The 19,587-nt window shown below is 35.0% G+C and overlaps 2 protein-coding genes across 4 annotated transcripts in view; one reads left to right on the plus strand and one right to left on the minus strand.

Moving 5' to 3' along the window:
• Nucleotides 1-329: 329 nt before the first annotated feature.
• Nucleotides 330-2,611, minus strand: LOC129265735 (uncharacterized). The gene has a single exon (XM_054903687.2). The coding sequence runs from the start codon at nt 1,590-1,592 to the stop codon at nt 330-332; it is 1,263 nt and encodes a 420-aa protein (XP_054759662.2). The 5' UTR covers nt 1,593-2,611.
• Nucleotides 2,612-7,473: 4,862 nt separating this feature from the next.
• LOC129264423 (uncharacterized) overlaps nt 7,474-19,587 on the plus strand; it is a 40,975-nt gene continuing 28,861 nt past the window's right edge. For 2 of the 3 annotated variants that reach the window (XR_010294221.1, XM_064102675.1), the window contains exons 1-5: nt 7,474-7,561; nt 11,210-11,246; nt 13,024-13,118; nt 13,617-13,679; nt 14,851-14,943. Coding sequence is in view for 2 of the 3 variants with exons in the window: in XM_064102675.1 (XP_063958745.1) it covers nt 11,214-11,246; nt 13,024-13,118; nt 13,617-13,679; nt 14,851-14,943 (284 nt within the window). In the remaining variant the exon portion in view is untranslated. Of the gene's footprint in view, nt 7,562-8,448; nt 8,485-11,209; nt 11,247-13,023; nt 13,119-13,616; nt 13,680-14,850; nt 14,944-19,587 lie in introns of those variants that run through there. The other variant, XM_064102677.1, reaches the window with a different exon arrangement.

Genomic DNA, 19,587 nt, shown 5'->3' on the forward strand with positions numbered 1-19,587 from the left:
CAAATAAGGATTATGATATTAAATACTTATGTTGATTTAAAAGCTAGGAAGTGACTATTAGGACTACCCCTTCAAAGAAACAAACACGAATCATCTTCGAGCAGCCGATCGGCGAAACTATGGCTGAAAAAATTTCTGCCCCCCCCCCCTATTGGCGAAGGCTGGATCCGCCCCTGTTGGTCTATTTTTTTATAGTTATATCAGGTATACCAACCCATCCATGTAACTAGACAAAACACCAAATTGATTGTGTAATAATTCTTACTCTTGTATACATGTATTTTGAAAAATTGACTATATAAAAATCCTTTGGAGGACAAAAAGAAAAATCATACATCAAATGGTATATGTGTAACGTTTGATCTTACCTTTACAATGTTAGGGTGGCGAAGTTGGTGAAGAAGTGCAGTCTCTTTCAGGAGTTTGTAGTTGGCCAGTTGGATGCAGTCTCGTTTCGCCATCCCCCTATCCAAGCAAGCCGTAACATCATTGCCTTCCGTCCATACCGACTTAACGGCCACCCATCTACCATCCCTCAGCTCCACCCTCTCAACCCGTTTGGTGTAGCCTGATCCTACCAGCTCTCGGCTATTTATATGGGCTAAGTCCTCGCATCCGAGGTACGGCTCGTCCAAGTTCAAAGCCGCATTGGTCTCCGCCTCGATGGACGGCTGGTTGAGGGTGGTGGCCGCAGCAACAGGGTTGGTAGAAATTAAATCGGATACTGATAATCTTTTTTGTGAATTATCCCAAGATTGATCATGTTGATAACCTAGAACATTTTTCAAGTCACTCGATTTTTCAAAGTGTTTGTCTAGGCTTCCTTTGGTCTCATTTTTAGCTTTTTTAGACTTGTGGTGATGGCCTGGTGCTAAATGTTTTCTCATTGATAGGGTTGAAGCAGACTGATGAAAAATTATTTCTTTATTATCATCATCATGATACGACCTTTTCTTGTTTTCGTTGTGTGGTGTTCTAAGCAACGCCATGGCATCTGGCATATCTGCCCTTTTCATTGATCTACTTTTTGGTGTATTTCTTGAAATCGCTCTCGTCTTATTACTTTTACTGGCCTTGACATCAGGTATAGTTTGATCGTCTCGAGTTATAGCACCGCTGCTGCCGCTCTTGCTGTGTCCATGGTGTCTACCAGGTCCATGGCTGGTCCGAGCATCCATCAAACGGCGCTTGAGGCGGTGCTCATTGCCCTCCACTCTTCCCTCGTCAAGCAGATGCTGGTGGTGGTGGTGATGATGCCGAGAGTCCAGCTCACGTCCACCATCCATGCCCTTCTTTCTTGCATTCATTGTTTCTAATCTTACTTTAATTCGCTCCTGATGGTGTAAAAGTTCCATTTCCAGCTTCGCTGCCATTTCCAATAACTCTTCCTCTCGTGATCTCAATCCTTGTTTTTCCTCAAGGATTTCTCGATTTTGAATGACTGTAATATCGCGTCTATCATCGTCATCGTCGTCGTAAACCGCCACAATCATAAGAAAAAGGAATGTAAATATTAAAGGCATCCATAAATAATTAGGCATCGAGATGACAAAGCGATTCCGTTTCCTACGAATAAAGCAAAAATTCCTCATTTTGGAGCTTCTTTGTTGTACTCAATACTCGTAATGGATTCAGGCAATTTCAATTCTTTCCAAGCACCATTTGAAAATAAAATCAGTTATTTCATCCTCTGCAACAAACTATCGAATCCTTGTCAGTAACTCAATTATATCAATTCAAATTTCCTTTTCAGTTGAGAGGTTTTGAAGACTTATATATGATCCATTGGGCTGAAAAATATTTCCCGTCGACCCCACATCATTTAAGAGCGAAAAATTAAATCAGCGAGATTCGTGTCCGACATGATGCTTGGTGTGATTATTATTGAAATAAACTGTTCATCTTGAAATCACTCACTACACAGATCAAAGCCAATGCATGCAATTCAACATTCAAGCGAGGAAATATGATCTGATTTACCAACTTGAATGGGGATAAAGATTTGCGCAAATCCGAGCAGTTTTTCAGTTCTCACGTAGAGGTCATGTCGACAATTTAGAGTTAAGCAATATTTCTTTTTATAAAAACGCTTTTTGTTAATAAACAGGCCAGCCTAGGCTGTTGACCACGTAAAACCCAGGGTAATAAAACTGGTGTATGATGAGTTCCTTTGTCAAAATAGTGCTGATTAACTTTGACGACCTGGTATCCATCATTTAAAAAAATGCTACATCAGAGAAAAAAAATCAACATCCATTTAATTTTGTCTGTTCAATGAGGAAGACATTTATTACAATAGTCCTATTTCCACAAATTCGTCATGAATGTACAACGGAAAAACACCAACAGTTAAGATCAATTTTTGTTGTATTGCAATGACGAAATAATCGCCAAATTCCAAGCACTGCCACCAAAGTATCCTTTCCAAATTAATAATCACCAACTGTCCAGTTTAGTCGTTGCATTATGACAGAACATGAGAGGCGAGTCAACTAAATCATCCCTTCCATCTCAAGTTTAGAGAGCTGACAGTTTGGTGTAACATTATTTCCCCCACGGCATGAAAACGACTCCATCAAGTTGAGAAGACCAAACTATACGCTGTGTTCGCCGCCAGCTCAAGAAGTTAAATGAATTGTAAGAAAAATCGCACTCCTGACCCGACCGCCCAGACAAATGCTCGCATTTTGAGGTGAGCTCACTTTGCATCAGTGAGCGCATAAAAAAGAGTCGCATATTCAAAGAGAAGGATTTGAGAAAGCACTTATCATGTAGTGTGAATTCGCAGTTTTATTGCTTATTTTGTGTAATATTGATAATGTTCAAGCAGCAAAGCCGACCCTGTCACGTAATCAAATAATTTCTCATCAATATCCGTGATCTGTGCTTTCATGTTGTCACGATCTCCCTCCACTTCTAAATTATATTGTTGAAATATACCCACATTGAAGGCTTCGTTCGAAAGAAGAACACTGGAGCTGCCGAATATGAATTAAGCGCCTGATATAAATGGCGTTCCAATATCTTTTTTGGAGTTACACATACACGATTATGTTAATGATGATGTCGATCAGATGTTGACTCAATGAGGCCTGTAACAAATTTATTCCCATGTCTAAAAGGGAGCTTTACAGGGGTCTGGGAACGATTTTTTTTTTTGTGGGGGGTGCTGATGTAAGTTTGAAAAGCAAAAAATTAAGGTAATTTCTGTTGCACTGTTCCATTTTTTAATACAATTTCCAAAATACTGGAGGGTGCTGCCTATAGAGAATAATACACGCAGCACCCCCAAGGTAAATTTGGGGGGTGTTAGCAACACCCCCAGCACCCCCGCTTCCCAGCTGCCATGGAGCTTTATTCATCCTAATGATTGTTCATGTCTTTTTAGAAGTAAGAAAAACGATGAAATTGTAATTATCATAATAGTCATAACAAGAGCCAATCATGCAAAACTGGAAACGTTAGGCCTACTTTATGTCAAACAGATATTCAATCAAATTTTCATTTCCTATCTCACTACAAGTAACATAATTAATGGAAACCTGATGTTTGCCTACATTATTGGGCACTTTGTTGATAAATAGATAGAAGGGATTGCAATGAATATTGGTTCTGATAGTCAAAGACGAATTGCAGAACGTGACTCATCCCTGTAGGCTACACAGTCAGTAGGTTGGTATTGATAAGTCACGATATCACAGAAGTCTAAGTTTCGAGATCAAGGGATGCTGAACGGGAGAAATCCTACCTGTACGCATCACGTGACTTAACTTTGTGTACCGACATGGCGAGATGAAAAGGTAAAAGCAACTCTTCTACTTTCTACTCCTGACAGATAAGACGGCTAATTGATCCACCGACAATGGAAGGGGAACTGCTTGTGAAAAATCTGGGTGAGAGCTGCGAGCGGACAAACTGAACTCATTAGGGCCTGTTATATCGCTCTTTTGTGTATTCACTTGAGTTTAGCGCAAACAATTAAAGAATAGATAGACTAAACCTCCACCTTTCAAGGATTGACAGTGATTGAAAGCAAAGTATCTTTCTCAAAGAATTAAATAGAGGGATGGAAGAAAAGTGGTTACGACGGAAAACATTCACTTGAAAGCAAAGTATCTTTCTGAAGAAAATAAACAGGGAGTTGGAAGAAAAGTGGTTTTGATTGAGAAACATTCGCTTCGCTGATTTTCATTGCAAATGATAGGTATTTCGTTTCTATAATCACTCTTCAATAAGGCTATACATTCAAGATAAGACATTGCATGCTAAGCAGGAAGGGGGAGGGGGTAAACAGTGGCGGTTCCAGCCTTCGCCAATTGGTCTATTTTTCATAAATTTTATTGTTTTTCAGTCTCAAAACCTCTAAATTTTTAGTCGCTCGGATGATACCAAAGAAAATTTGAAATTCAAATGAAAACGTGAATAAAAGTGGCAAAGAAAATTACCTTTTTTAATCAAAAGAGATTGGATTCATTTTAGTTTGCTTGTAAAAGGGAATAAGTCCACAATGATAATTAAAAAAAAATATATAGAAAAAACTTGAAAATAGGTAGATTTCTTTATACCCAATGTTATGTGCACCTGATAGGGTAGTACATCATGACAATTTAGTTTCTCATAAGAATATTGCAATAAGTGAGAATAAAAAATATGTTTTTTCTCGGAATGGTCCAAAATGGACCTAACCCCTTCTGCAACCAAACTCTTCACTGATTATCCAAGCGTGGAGACATATACCACATACATTAAAATATGGTATCAAATTAATTTGGAGAAAATACTATTTCCAGCCATATATAATTATTATGCGTTCATTACATATTTTTTCCTAAAATTTGTTTTTTTGAGGTGTCAGTTTTTTTTTCTCACACGGTATTTTGTATCTGGATTTGATCAATTGAATTTATTATTAAAAAAACCCACTATATATTATACGCATGAAATAAGCTATGTCGATCATTAATAAAGTTTCCAGACTGACCTTGCCGTAAGCTATGAATAAGAGTGTTTATCTTAGCTAAAAATTAATCTTTACATTGAAAAAGGAAATCAAGCTGGGTCACATTATTCTTTTATAGTAAAAGATGTTGTGCTCATTTTAGATAATTTTGTTAGCAATATTCCTTAATAAAATATGTGTCCACAAAAATATACAGCTCCGATACCACAATAAATACTTAGCGATATTTACAATCGCAATAAACTTGCAAGCTATCCAATTCAGTATTGAATGAAATTTGAGTACTTTTGAGAGCAAGTTTCAACATTTTGTAAAGAATGACATATTTGTTACACAGTCTATTATTCAGATCGTACCGAGGAATCATATCAGAAAATTGAATCTCACCGCGAACTTTAACACGCTGAAAGGAAATGGGGCGGTGAATGATTATCATGATTATTGTTAATACCAAAAGTACAAAACGATAACATACCCTGATTATGAAAGGTGAATAATGTAGGTGGACATTGTGGAGGCAGTGAAGAGAATTTTATGATTATTAATATTTGGTAGTGACATATGTGAATCACCCGGGTGAATGATCAGTTTCAAGAGCAACTCTACTCTATTAAAGGGAAATCCAACCCAAATAAAAACTTGTTTATAGAGGAAAAAGAAAAATCAGATAAGTTGATAGGTGATGGTTTGAACAATATCGGACAAACTTGCTGGTAAACGCCAAGCTGGTATATAACCAATTACCTATAGGAATGACGTCTAAGTTAATCAGTCAGGCTGACCTTATAAACCACATAAACCACAGATATTAGTATTACTCTTGGGAGACAATGGCAGAGTGGGGATTCGAACTCACAACCTTGCGGTTATGAGTCCAATGTCGGACCACACGACCCTGACATCTGCTTTCTGTTCACTCCATTCTTTATAGAGGCTTCAAAGTAGAAAATGAATGGCAATTGTGTCGTCATTATCATCATCATCATTGTTATTATAATTTTTAGTTTATCATATTTTCATCATCATTATCATCTGTACTATTATTATGGTTATTTCATCAGTATATTAAGGATTGATTTTCATTATTATCATCGGAAAAACAAATATCATGTTGTTCATCAAATATCTTGATTTTAATTTTAAAATATTCTATCAGAATATGAAAAAAAATTGACTGATTGATTGATTAATTGATAACAAATTTATTTCATTTCAATTTTTTTTTACAAATTTACAAAGTAAAGCGAACAATAATACAACATAATGAAATGAATTGAATTGGGAACCTTCTGGCGCACAAACATAGCTTGTTAATGAAGGTTTCATTAAATAAATTAGTATAAGAATACAGTATCGATACAAAATTCAAAATATTTACAATATACAAATCATCATATCTTCCATAAATGCCTGTAAAATATTAATAAGGCTTTTTATCATATTCTCCCAAATAAAAGACAAACAAGGCTGCATAATATTAAGATATGACAAGAAAAGTGAAAGGGACACACCGGAAACAAAACTTTACAAGAACAGGACATAATTCTTAGCTTTATTCTAATTCTTATAAGGCCTTAATAAATAATGCGACCGTGAAGCGCGAACACGTTTTTTTTTCTTAATTTCATGTATAAACCCGGGCGCCGTTTCATAAAGCTGTTCGTAAGAGCGACTTTAAGGACGAACGGTGAACCTTTCTTGCGCGCTAAACCATCGCCAATGAATCTACCATTTACCACAAGAAAGGATCCCCAGTCGTTCTTAAAGTAGGGTGGTATTATCTGAGCAGTATCATGAACGAGATGCGTAGGCCTATACTTGTAATGCCAGCGAGAAGCACGAGCCGAAATTCTTAATATCACAGAAAAGTATTGTTTAGTCAAGAAGATAATTTTTGGAAATGTCATATGAAAAACACCAGACACTTTGAAAATGTTCTGAAACATATATTGTGCTTTCGATGATACCGTGAACAAATAAGAGTCGAGCAAAGTTATATATCTCGCTGAATTTCATAAGGAGTCCTGAACACAATAATTACATTCTTCCATTCATAAATTCATTTAATTTAATTCAATTTCATCCATCCATCCATCCATCCATTCATTCATTCATTCATTCATTCATTCATTCATTCATTCATTCATTCATTCATTCATCCATTCATTCATCCATTCATCCTTTCAATTCATCCCGGCATTCATCGGGGCATTCATCCATTATCTCTATGATATGACTTACAGCAGTATCTTTGCTTATTTTTACAGTACTCATGCCACTTGTGCGTCTTTCAAAGAGTTGCGATCCGAGTTTATTCAAAAAATTTTCTAGAAACGATGTATTCACACATTCTTTATTTCCTTTAAATAAATTTAGTGTGCTTCTTATTGTTCACAAAGTAAATTGTGCAAATTTCCTGTGGAAAAATTACCGAAAAATTATGACATTGATCAATCCATGGAGGTAGAAAAAACGGGGCACTGGATTTCCACTTAATACTTGTTCGCGTGCGCATGCGCCGCGCGGGTGTTTTGCATTGCATTTGAAGTCGAGTGTTGTCGACGGTTTACAGCGAGCCAGCAAGTGACTAGGGACAATTCCGTAAGTTGAAGAATGGATTATTAAGACAAAATCTTGAATTATTGAAGATGAATTGATAGTATGAATTCGTATTTCGTGCTAATTGAGCCGATATAACTCCTCAAAAAAAAGAAGAAGAAGAGATAACGTCAGCCTTACTCAGTAGTAGCCGTTTGTTTAGGGACCGGCGATTCCCATCCATTGCGTTTTGTGTGTGTGTGATGGTGTGGATGGATTGAACATAGTGATACTAGAGTCTAGAGAGAAGCGATGCCGATCACTCTAGGCGACACCCCAATACTTACCCGTGCTAATAAACTGGGACTCCACTCACGCGCATTTGGGCCGCCCTAGCTTAGAACTAAGCAATATTATCTAGAAATTGTTACATTTGTAGTCATTAAATATGTTCTATTAAATAAATTGATAATGTTTAATCGGTACTCACCGGTTCTTTTGTTGCATTTTCAGACCATTTCTCACAATTCTTCGTAAATATTTGCGGCAAATTTTGTCGCCATAGACAGCTTAGCATCCATCTTTATTGATAAATGGAGCGCCCTTTACGATAGTTGTTAATGCCGCGGAGAAATCGTTAGGCATTTTGGCCTGTGTTCAAGGCGTTCTTTCTGTTTTATTTTTTATATTGAAGATTGTGCATTTGTTGAATAGCGCCGTCTACGTCAGGTATGAGATCGAGTGTATAAATACACTCTTCCAAAATAATTATGATTCCGACCTGGCGCTGTTTAACTTCAATCTCTTTCACCTAAATTAGCGATGAATGCTAGCATTATAAAATATATATTATTAACGTCTGACGAAAAGAATAACCAACCGATCAGCTGACGAGAACGCGAATCACGTGATCTTCATATCAGCTTCGATCGCGAGTCAGAAGAGAAGAGCAGCTGCCCAGAAAATCAGGAAAAAGCCGTGAAAATGTAAGTTCCCCTTCATTTCTTTCATTTTTTTGTTGTTGCTAACGATGCATTTACACTATAAAATTATAATTTAAATAAGAGAAAGGAATATAGCTTGTACTTGTGATATAATATATAAATATCCTGTTCTCAGAGATTTCTAACCAAAAATACTACTGATGTCGCCTATGAGGTCCATACATGTAATGTTGGACCTCATTGGTACTAGGAGTGATGCCGATGCGGGCGCGGTCGGCCCTAACGTAACGACTCTAAAGTTTGACTTTCTTTAAATATGTTTTATTCATTTTCAAAGGGTTACAAACATCAAATCAGTATACATGTAGCAAAAGAAAAATAAGCAGCGAAAATAAATAACAATAGACTAGTAGTAGTAGTAATACTATAGAATTTAAAAGTGCCAAAGTGTCAGCCATGTCAGCCGTCTGTTTCGTCTTTCGAGGAGTTTTTTAAAATAACATTTTTATTTTTTTTTTATTTCTCGTCGTATTGTAGGGTCCTAAAGCTATGCACCACTCCATTGCGCATGCAATTCCATGGCAATGGCAAATTAAATGCGCACTCTAGCTTTTTTGTGGGTGTGTGAAGCTGTGACTGCACTGCAGACATGGCAGAGAGTGATGAACAATCCCTATTCAATTTTTCTAGAGAGGCTGCAATAAATCCTTGGATGCAGAGAAAACCAACAAATGATTGGAATTTTAGAGTTATATTCACTTTAATGTCATATTTTCCTATACTAATACGAACATATTTTAGAAATTGAGGCACAGAAATTACTAATTCATTTGCATGATAAATCGAGTGCGTATCTTTAGTTTAGGACCCCTTCTAATTCTATATCAGACGGCAAAATCAAGAGGCATTTGGAAAACACGGCGGGATTTTCGTATTAGTGAGTTTTGTGATATTTTCTTCTTGGTTAAGGATCTTAAAAATATTCATTACAAAATAGTGAAAGATAATTTCTTCAAATATTAAAATTTGCATAGTTTTTAACTTTGTTTCGTTTGAAAACAAAGTGCGTACATGTAGCTTTAGGTCCCCCCATCATACACAGACGGCTCGCTATCCTGCAGCCACCATTAGGGGGTTAACAATGCAAAATCCCCCTGACGGGGCTCATCGATTTTTTCTTTATTTCATAAAAATATTTAAAAAGATAAAGATTATTATTTCGTTTAGGCCTGAAATGCACCAAAACAGGAAAAAATAAACTTAAAAGGACAAAAAATAGTGACTTACTTCGGCTGGCGCATAATTCCACTTCCCTGGTTTTAATGTCATGTCATGTACATCCATATTGTAAACACTGCAATACAATAGGCTTGACCCTTGAACCCGCTTCGATATGACGTACACGTACGTAGCTTCGATGAGCTGTATTGCGAAGTGCTGTTTTGAAGAAAAAATCATGGATTAAAATTTTTTTATGAAATAAAATTTAAATATTGATTGTACATAATTATTACAATAATAATTATTATTAAAATTTGACAAGTTAAAAAAAAGATGGTCACTAAAAATGAAAGTCATTTTGGTCGTGTAACATTTGGCAAGCCCCCCCCCCCCAAAAAAAAAGGTTATCACTAAAAAAAATGAAGGTCATTTTGTCCCATGTAAAATTTGGCAACCCCCCAAAAAAAAAATGAAAATAGGTCTAACTATTAATGATCAACGGTTATTTTGTCTCGCGTAAAATTTGACAAATAATAATAAAGAAAGGTTGCAAGCCACTAAAAAAGAAGGTAATTTTGTCCTGCGTAATATTTGGCAAGCCCCCGACCCCCCCAAATAAAAAGGTTGTCACTAAAAATGATCGAAAGTCATTTTGTCCCCCGTAAAATTTGACAAGCAAAAAAAGGCCAAAAAGAGAAAAGAATATACATACTATGTGAGCAAAATATCCCCAAGTCCGAACAAAAAATACACATTTTCACCAAGTCCAAATGACATAGTATTTATGCAATTTTGGTGATATCTCTCTATTATTGGTTGGTTTTCTTCGATAAGTTGTTACAGCCGAAACAATTCTCTACAAATAACTTGGAATATTTTTCAATTTTGACAACAACATAGCGAAAATCCCACTGCTGTGAAAGTTATGGTGCCTTGCATTGTGCAATTTCCAGCCAATCATTTTGGGTAAAATTGTCTTCTTTTTCTGGAAATTTTCACAGTGTAGTATGTGCCTCATGTAAACATATTCATCATCATAATCATAATGATTATTAAATCACCATTTTAATGATCAGTTTTGTCAGGATCAAAATTTATTCCCATGATTTCTATGATAAATACGATCAAGATCATACAAAATCCATTTTATATTACATCCATCAACATTGAATGAAAAATTACGACAGACCAACTTATTCGTCCTCATCACAAATTAAAATTATTAATATCAAATTATCATTCAAATTATTGAATTTTAGTAATTCAGTGACATTGTCACTGTATACAGAAAAGGTGGTAATAATTTTCCTGAATGTAACACTGCCATCATGACTTCAGTCATGGCAAACAGATGTTAGGAAGATCGGTCTACATGACAATTGAATTTGAAACCATGCAGTGTTTTACATTTAGCATGTACTGCCACCGAGCGAGTCTTTGGAAATATTCAAAATTTTAGCACGCCTCAAATTTCTTGTTTTAACATGTTAGTCTGATTTTGACATTTTCAATATTAATGCTTTCTTATCAATATTTTTATTCACAGCACAATGGCTAGTAGGAAAAGGAAATCTCTGTCTTCTGTAAGTATCTATTGCCTTCCTTTTTAACAATAAATTTGGCCAATCATTTTTCTTAGAAAGTGTTTGGAAATGGATCTACTGGGGGGTGTTTCACAAAGATATAACTACATGTATGACTTAGAGTCACACTTAAATGTCTATTTGCATCCGTTTTATAAGTTAAAAAATAGCCATGGCCGCAATTGGTTAGATCATGCCAAGAGGATGCATACAGCTGCATATTTATCGATAAGATTTCTTGTTGCATATCATATATGCATCGGCATTTAAGAGTGATTTGAGTCGTACTTAAATCTTTGTGAAACACCCCCCTGTATGTCTACTTAGGTCAGATATAGTTTGTATAACCATGAACCAGCAAGGAATAGTGTTTACTTTCCACAAAGTGATCTTGAACAACATGGATCTGCTATTCTACTCTTATTAGGGTATGTAGATAGTAAAATATACTTGAGTTATGGTAAGTAATAATTTGTGTTGATATTTTTCCAACTTTTGCATGCAATAGAAAGTGATTACTCTCATTTTATTCTCTTTCCAAGTTTCCACACTTGATATTCAGGGCTTTTGAATAATCCAAGGCCACAGCTATGAATACCCTTTTGATTGGCCATGGAGACTTGCTGTGCCCCCTTTATTTCCCCCCAATTTTACTGAATGTGCCCAATAGAAAAGTGGCCATGCCCTAAATATAGAAAGTTGAGAAATGAAAATTTCTCATTAAAGTGATTAGACGATCCAGCTCCTTTTAGATAATCATCTACATGTCTCTCTGTTAACCCTTATGTAACTGGAGGGGGGGGGGCTCAATTTGCACAGAGTGCCAATTTTTTACTGTACCACTTGCTGACTTTTTACTTTCAAAATATTGTGCATTGTTTGAGACAAAATTGTGTGGCAATTTGTAAGTTCACGTCGGACCAGTAATTGCTAATAACTTGATTTTGTGTACAAAATCAATTTATATTGTGTTTTTAACCAAAAATCCTAAATATATGATTATATTTACTTTTGTTTGTTTAAATGGAGATATTTCATCAGGGTGTTACATTACTTTCTAGATGCACTTGCCCTGTTGGGCAAGTAAATTTTTAAATAGTTGGAATATACTTGCCCGAAAATATATTTCACTTGCCCGAAAAAATCCTTGAAAAAAAGTTGTACTTCTTTAAAAGAAAATATTATGGTTTTAGAAACCATTGACCTTTTTTCTCTCTTTTGACATGAACTGATGTACCTTGTTCTTGCATTTCTTTTACAAAGTGATTTTATCTTGCCCGCCATGACCAAATTTAGGGTGGGTATATCATATCGACCCTAATTTTCGAATTCTACTGTGAGAATTTTGCTTGCCCAATTCGGGCAAGTAGTTTTGGTCTTTACTTCAAAACACTTGCCCGACTATAACTTTTGCTTGCTCCGGGCAATCGGGCAAGTGCTTATGTAGCACCCTGATTTCATGCTGTTTATGATGCAAAAGAGTCCCCGACAAAGTTCAAAGGAAAAGCAATACAAATCAAAACGTTGAAAAAACAAAGATTCATACAATGAACAAAACAGCAACATACATAGGAAACTAATTATGAAGGGAGGTCAATTTCACCCCCCCCCCCAAGAAAAAAACCTGGTCTGAAATAGCCCAGTTAAATTAGGGTTAAGAGAGCAAATGGTAATCTGTGCATGTAGTTGTGAAGAACAAGCTTGTACCAGTTATGAAAGTTTTGTCATGAAATGTAGTCCTTTCATTTTTGTTTACCCTTCTGCTTCTTTCATATAGATACTGAAGACCGTGTCACCATCAAGGACTGCATTGTCTGATTTGAACCCAAACGTGAATGAACTACCGACTGATGAAACAGTCCATCTAGATCTGTAAGTTTATAGCAGAATACATATACAATGACTATGCTATGACCATAATATTTTCAATATTTTCTTGTAAAATGACTAAAGAGAATTTGAGACCGCCATAGGACACTAGGCAACCCACTCTCGATGGCAGTCTCCTGTATTAACAATTTTCATGATTTAATTGTTTGGTAAAAAATTCCAATTTTGTTTGTGTTTTATATTACAAATCATTTCAGCTTTGTATACATCTAAATAGCAAATAGTCGACCGATACCTGTTGGCTGTTGTGTTATGAAATGAAAATGTTAGTTTTAATTAAGTGCTCTTGAATTGAGAAAGGGTCGAAATATTTCTTATTACCAAGGACAGAGTAATCCTCAAAATTTACCACTTTGATTGCAAACGTAACAAGTGTAAGGGGTAAGAGGGGGGGGGGGGCTTGAGATAGGCATATATGTGAACAAAACTTACATTCAGTCACATGACTATGTTGTAATCAACGTTATGAATTCTCATCAGGATAGAGAAAAAGAAGCGGAGGTCCTCTAGGAGAGTGAGTTTTGCAGAGACCTACCAAGTCAAGTAAGTCATCATTTTTAGTTTAAATAGAGTCATTGTGTATTCCAAGATTATATCATTATCATCATCATATCAGCCATATTCAGCCCACTACAAGTCGAAGGCCTCCTCAAGTTGGTGCCAAAGGTGCTTGCCTTGTGCTGATGCAATCCACTTTGTGCCAATGATCTTTTTTCATATTTTCTGTTTTATTGAAAAAGTTGAAGAAAATCACAATATTTACAAGAATTATTGCACAAAATCAAGGAAATGAGAAGAAAAGAAAAATAATGAAACATTGCAGGACAAAGACTAAAAAAAATCTCTCATTCAAGGGTGAATTCCATATTGGATTTAAGCCCTTTGTGCCAATGAACTTTGTGAGCTTGTCACTCCATCTCAATTTTGTCTCCCCCGATTTTGTGATCCGAGCCATGGTTTCCATTCTGCGATGCGTTTGGTCCATCTATTGTCATGTGATCTGGCAAGGTGGCCCGCCCATTTCCATTATATAATTGTACTCAATTTAATTCTTAGCACTTGGGCCTGATTGGAAAATCACAGTATAAGTAATAGTAACAATGATGATAAGTTTGGAAAGCATAGTGTCATATTATATGCAGTGCATCCCAGAAAAAAACAAATTCAATGTATTTTTTTGCTATCAGTATCATGATCATAAAGATATGCTTCTCTTCTTTCATTTGAAACCCATCTCAACGTTCAATATGCATGCATGACTGAGTTAGAACATGGAAACTGTTGCTACCAAATTATCATTTTCACAAGCAAATTATGATTTGGAGTGAATTCTCTTTTGTTTTTTACCGCTATCTATTAAAGAAAACAATGTTCATAACTTATATATCCATCTTTTCCTCTTTCATATGAGGTCTTATACGTAAAATGTGAATTAACATGGTCAAGAAAAAGTTGCGTGAAAACATGCTCAATTTCTACCTATTTGACTGATTGTTGAAAAACACGCAAGGAAAGCCCTTTACTGTTGGCATTTTTGGAATAAGCTGGTGTCTGACTATGGGAATTCAATGTTACTCAGTCATGTGTGCTTTGTGAACGTTTGGCACCGAATCTGTTTTGGATTGTTACACAGATGCAATGATGCAGAGTATACACAAAGTTTGATCACAATTTGTTTTAAATGACATACTGTATTGTACTGTTACGTTCCCAGAGAATTTCTGAAAGATTCTGACAGAAAAGAATTAGGCCCATGGAATGATTCTCAAGATGATACGACACATCAGGAATTACCAGCCAATGAACAGTAAGTATATATCACTTTATACATTATATCTAAAGGCTTTTTGTTTGGCATGGTCCAATTCCTGAAATTGGACCTTGCAAAAATATGAAAAAACATTGATTTCATAGCCCCAACTAAAATGGAAATTGTTTTCATCTTTTATTTCTTCTCTGAATTAGATGGGGTAATTCAGTATGAACATTATGTGATTTGAACAGATAAAGTAAAATTAGACAAACATTAAAAACAGTGACAATTTTAAGTAGGGTAGCCACCCAAAGAAAATTCACACTAAGTGATAATTATAGACAAGTTATGTATGGATGGAAAGGTCTTATCTTGTTATACACAAATATGTACCTAAAAAGTCTTATAGATGTCATGGAAAAGCAAGAAATTCAATTATTAGAGACCTTTCTCAGTCCCCTGAATACAGACAATAAGCGATTGCTAAGTCTCAATGATGACGTCACACAATACACAATGGACCTACTCCATGCGCATGCATTCCCCTTGCCGATTTGTTTTACCTTCAGATTTTTTCAATTTCTTTTCCTATGAAATTGGATATTCGATTCCCCATTTTGACATCTTCAAACACTATAGTGAACAGTTATTGCGGGCCTGTACTCTGTACATATATGCTGACAGATGCGGTGGCACTGCAAGGGAGCCAATGCTGCATTATTTGATCTCGTCCCTTTTCATCAACGGGTCCTTTGTCTTGTTCTTAGCTCTCCTTGAAGCTCCCCTATATTTCCCCATCATCATCAATGTCATCATCACTGTCATTATGATCACTTTCTTCACTGATGTCAGCATCCATATCCAAAAACTCATTTCCTCTGCAACAGCCATCGATCATTTTTTATTGCAACCTTATGGCATTTTTTCAAAATTTACATGTGTCCATACTGTGCAGACTGTCATTATCTAAAAAAAAATAATTCAATATCTTTAACCCTTTGAACCCCAAAAAGCCAGAATACCGGCTTCACAATGAATGCGCATATACCTGACAAGCCGGAATACCGACATCAAGTCATGTGATTCAAAATGCAAGGGTTTTAGATATCAGGTGAACTGTAGAAATGACATCATTTTAGAGATATTCAGTCAATATCTTCAGTTTATGATTTTATTGACGATTGGCTTTCATTTATTAGATTTTAGCATAAAAAATGACAAAAATATACTACCCTACCAAGTAGGTTTGTGCGATAATACACAGCGAGTCGTATGTGGACTATGCATAAGCAATTGTTGAATTTTACATCCGTCAAAGCATTGATTTTGAGACAAAATTTGAGATTATTGTTAGTAAGGGAAGCTAGATAATATCAGCCGGGTCAGGCCGGGTACAAGCGTAGTAAAGTGCCGCTGACATGGCTGGGCTCTAATCATGAGAATAGGAGATCGTTTATTTCAAATGTCATGGACACCTTCATTTTGCTGATAGTTTGATATCTGCAAATGATTCAGGATGAGGGTCATGATTAATTCAGGGTTCAAAGGGATAAAATCTGACATCACCATCATAAAAGCAATCTTAGAACACATACATTTCTTTAAGGTGAGACCAGTGAGATCTATGAACATCAAAGTATAGACATCATACATGTAACTTCAATCAAAATTTTGACAAACTTTACAAAACTTTCCCTTTTTATATGCATTGTATTGCCCACCTTTATTATATAAAATACTTGTTTTTTCGGGTGTCTACTAGTAGACTCTACTTAATTAAAATGGGACAAGGAATAGCAAAGTTATGACACTTTTGATGACACAGTTTTGTGCATGTCCTCATGAATATGCAATGACAAGCTGATGAAGTGATCATATCCAGGGTTGGCGATTTTTTTTTATTAAAAAAAAAAATCGGATTTGATTTAGATCAGATTTTTAAAATTTGAATCGGATTTTTTTATATTTTTTAAACAATATTTTCTAAAACAAAGTGGAATCACCAAAAATATAACCTTACACTGAAATCATTTTGAAAATCATACATTTCACAACTAAAATTATTATTAACTTTTATTGTATTTCATAATTAAATCCAGTCAAAATAGAATTTATATAGAATATGTAAGTCATGACGAAGATGCTGTTTCTGCATCCTCTCGTGTAGGGTATTTAGCTCCTACTGGCTGGTTTGGTCCAAGTTGAGGAACTGCCTTGGTACAGCAAAGTTAGTGTTCCTATTCAAATGAGGATCAGTTTCTTTGGAAGAATTCCATGACTCAGAGACTCACATTCTCGAAAGAGAAACATTCTTGATTTTCAAGCCAAGGACTGAAAATCATGTGATTGATAAAAAAAACTACATTTCTTTTTGTTTGTTTAAACCTCCTTAGGTATTTGAGCCATGGTTGGAGGTTTTTGATTGTTTAAAGCATTGATTTACAAAGCTGTGACTTATTGGGAAAAAGTTGCAAGTTTATTTGAATTATTTCTTTTAGTACAATAAACCTGGAGTTGTACATTGTACATGTACATGTTTCAATGGAAGTGATTTAAATCAATGTTTAAAAAAAAAATCATAGTGAAAGTGGAGTAGGGGGCTAAGTGTTAACAGCTTATGAAGGATTTATTCATGTTTTGATGACATAAAGTTGATAAATCTTTCTATTTTGAGTAAAATAAAAATAAAACTGCCACAAATAAAAATATTGTCAATCAATTGTACATGTTTCAATGGAAGTGATTAAAATCAATGATTAAAAAAAAATTAAAAAAGTGAAAGTGGAGTAGGGGCCTAAATGTTAAACCGTTTATAGGCTACATTGCAATAAGATTGATAAAATCATTATATTTTGAGTAAAAAAAAAAAAATGCCACAAATGAAAAAAACTTTTAATCAGTTGTACACATTTCAATGAATGTGACTTAAATCAATGATTAAAAAAAATCATAGTGATTTCAATGGCGATTTAAATCATGATTTAAATCAACGTGATTTAAATCAACCAACCCTTATTATTCTGTATTTTATTATGTGAAGTTATTTTTTTACTGATTTAGTGTGTAAGATAATCATTGTTGAAACTTATGTTACAAGGGAGACATGTTTTTGCACACACGTGTAAAAATTATGAAGTAATTTTCATATGAAGTAATAAACTAAGAAAAAGAAAAGTGGGGACATGACAGCATCAGTTTACTATTGCATGATATTAGTAAATATTTTCCAAATATTGCTGAACTTTTCAATAAATTATTTTTCATCAGGTTTGATGAAATTTACAGTGTTTTGCTCATTTAATTTGGTATAATTTTTCAGGTATTAATTTTAGTGTACTGGATTTTTTTTAATCGAAAAATTATAAAAAATTCAATTAATGCGCATATGTATTTTGGCTTTTAACTCTATAAAGACTTGGCTATGTTGACGCTGAAGAAGAGGGGGGGAGGGGTTGTTACGATCTTGGTTGTCTACCACACGACCCGTGACGCGAATCGGCATGCATTTTAGTATTACCCATGGCATAATCTACAAAAATGTTGGATCAACTTCTTCAGAAAAAACCTTTTTCCTATTTGTGCTAATTTATGCATAAAATAAGAAAAAGTTCGAATTCATTTAATAAGGCCCCCTAACTGTAATTGAATATCACAATTTTGTCTTTAATATGTATTTTATTGTTTCAAAAATTTCCTATGTATTCTGTATTTATCAACTTTCTGTTTATTATTTTTTCATGGCAAATCTATTTTGACCATAAACAAGATGAAGTCAGTTGAGTTTAATCAAATTTAGAAATGATAATACATAAATTTGGCTAAAACTCAAAATGCATTTGATTTGTACACAAATTCACCTTTTTGAGCAAGTTTGGTTGATTGGTTCTGACATTCACTTACAAATGTGTTTTCAAAAGTTGCAAAACTTGAAAGAAAAAAGTCATGGCACATTGCACTGTCAGCTTTTGTGTTACATATTTATTGCAAAAAATGATTTTAAAAATGTCTCTAGGTTTATTCACATTAAAGGAGAATGAAACTCTTGGAGCAAATTAGCTTTTGTGAAAGCAGAAAAATCAAAGAATAAGATCAACAAAACTTTGAGAAAAATAGGACTAGCAATAAAAGAGTTATGAGCATTTGAATGTCGAGATCACTAATGCTATGGAGATCCTCCCATTGGCAATGCGACCAAGATCTGTGATGTCACACACGTACAACTCTCCCATTTGGACACTGAAAATATACCCCAAAACATCTCTTTTTGCTCATTCTAATCATATGACAAACGATTCATCAATGATATAATGTTGTGAAACCTCTGTACTTGTCATCTCATAAAGAGAACACCTCATCCACCTTGTGATAGACTCTATAAAAGTGAGAATATAAGTGAAATAAGTACTAAAGTAATGAGGGAGTTGTACGTGTGTGATATCACAGATCTTGGTCGCATTGCCGTTGGGAGGATCTACATGGCACTAGTGATCTCAATATTCGAATGCTCATAACTTTCTTATTATTCATTCAATCTTCCTCAAACTTTCAACAATATGTTTCTTTGATTTTTCTCTTTGATATGGATTCAGCTGGTTTCAAGGGTTTCATTCTCCTTTAAGCATAATATCTCATACATACATTTTTATTGTAAAGTAAAGCTGCTACTGCATCATCACAATACTTATTTTGCAAAATGTC

Source organism: Lytechinus pictus, chromosome 7, assembly GCF_037042905.1.
Source record: "Lytechinus pictus isolate F3 Inbred chromosome 7, Lp3.0, whole genome shotgun sequence".
NCBI classification, from domain to species: Eukaryota; Metazoa; Echinodermata; class Echinoidea; order Temnopleuroida; family Toxopneustidae; genus Lytechinus; species Lytechinus pictus.

Coding starts and splice junctions, on each gene's coding strand:
- LOC129265735 (XM_054903687.2), bottom strand. CDS start 1,592: ATGAGGAATTTTTGCTTTATTCGTAGGAAACGGAATCGCTTTGTCATC.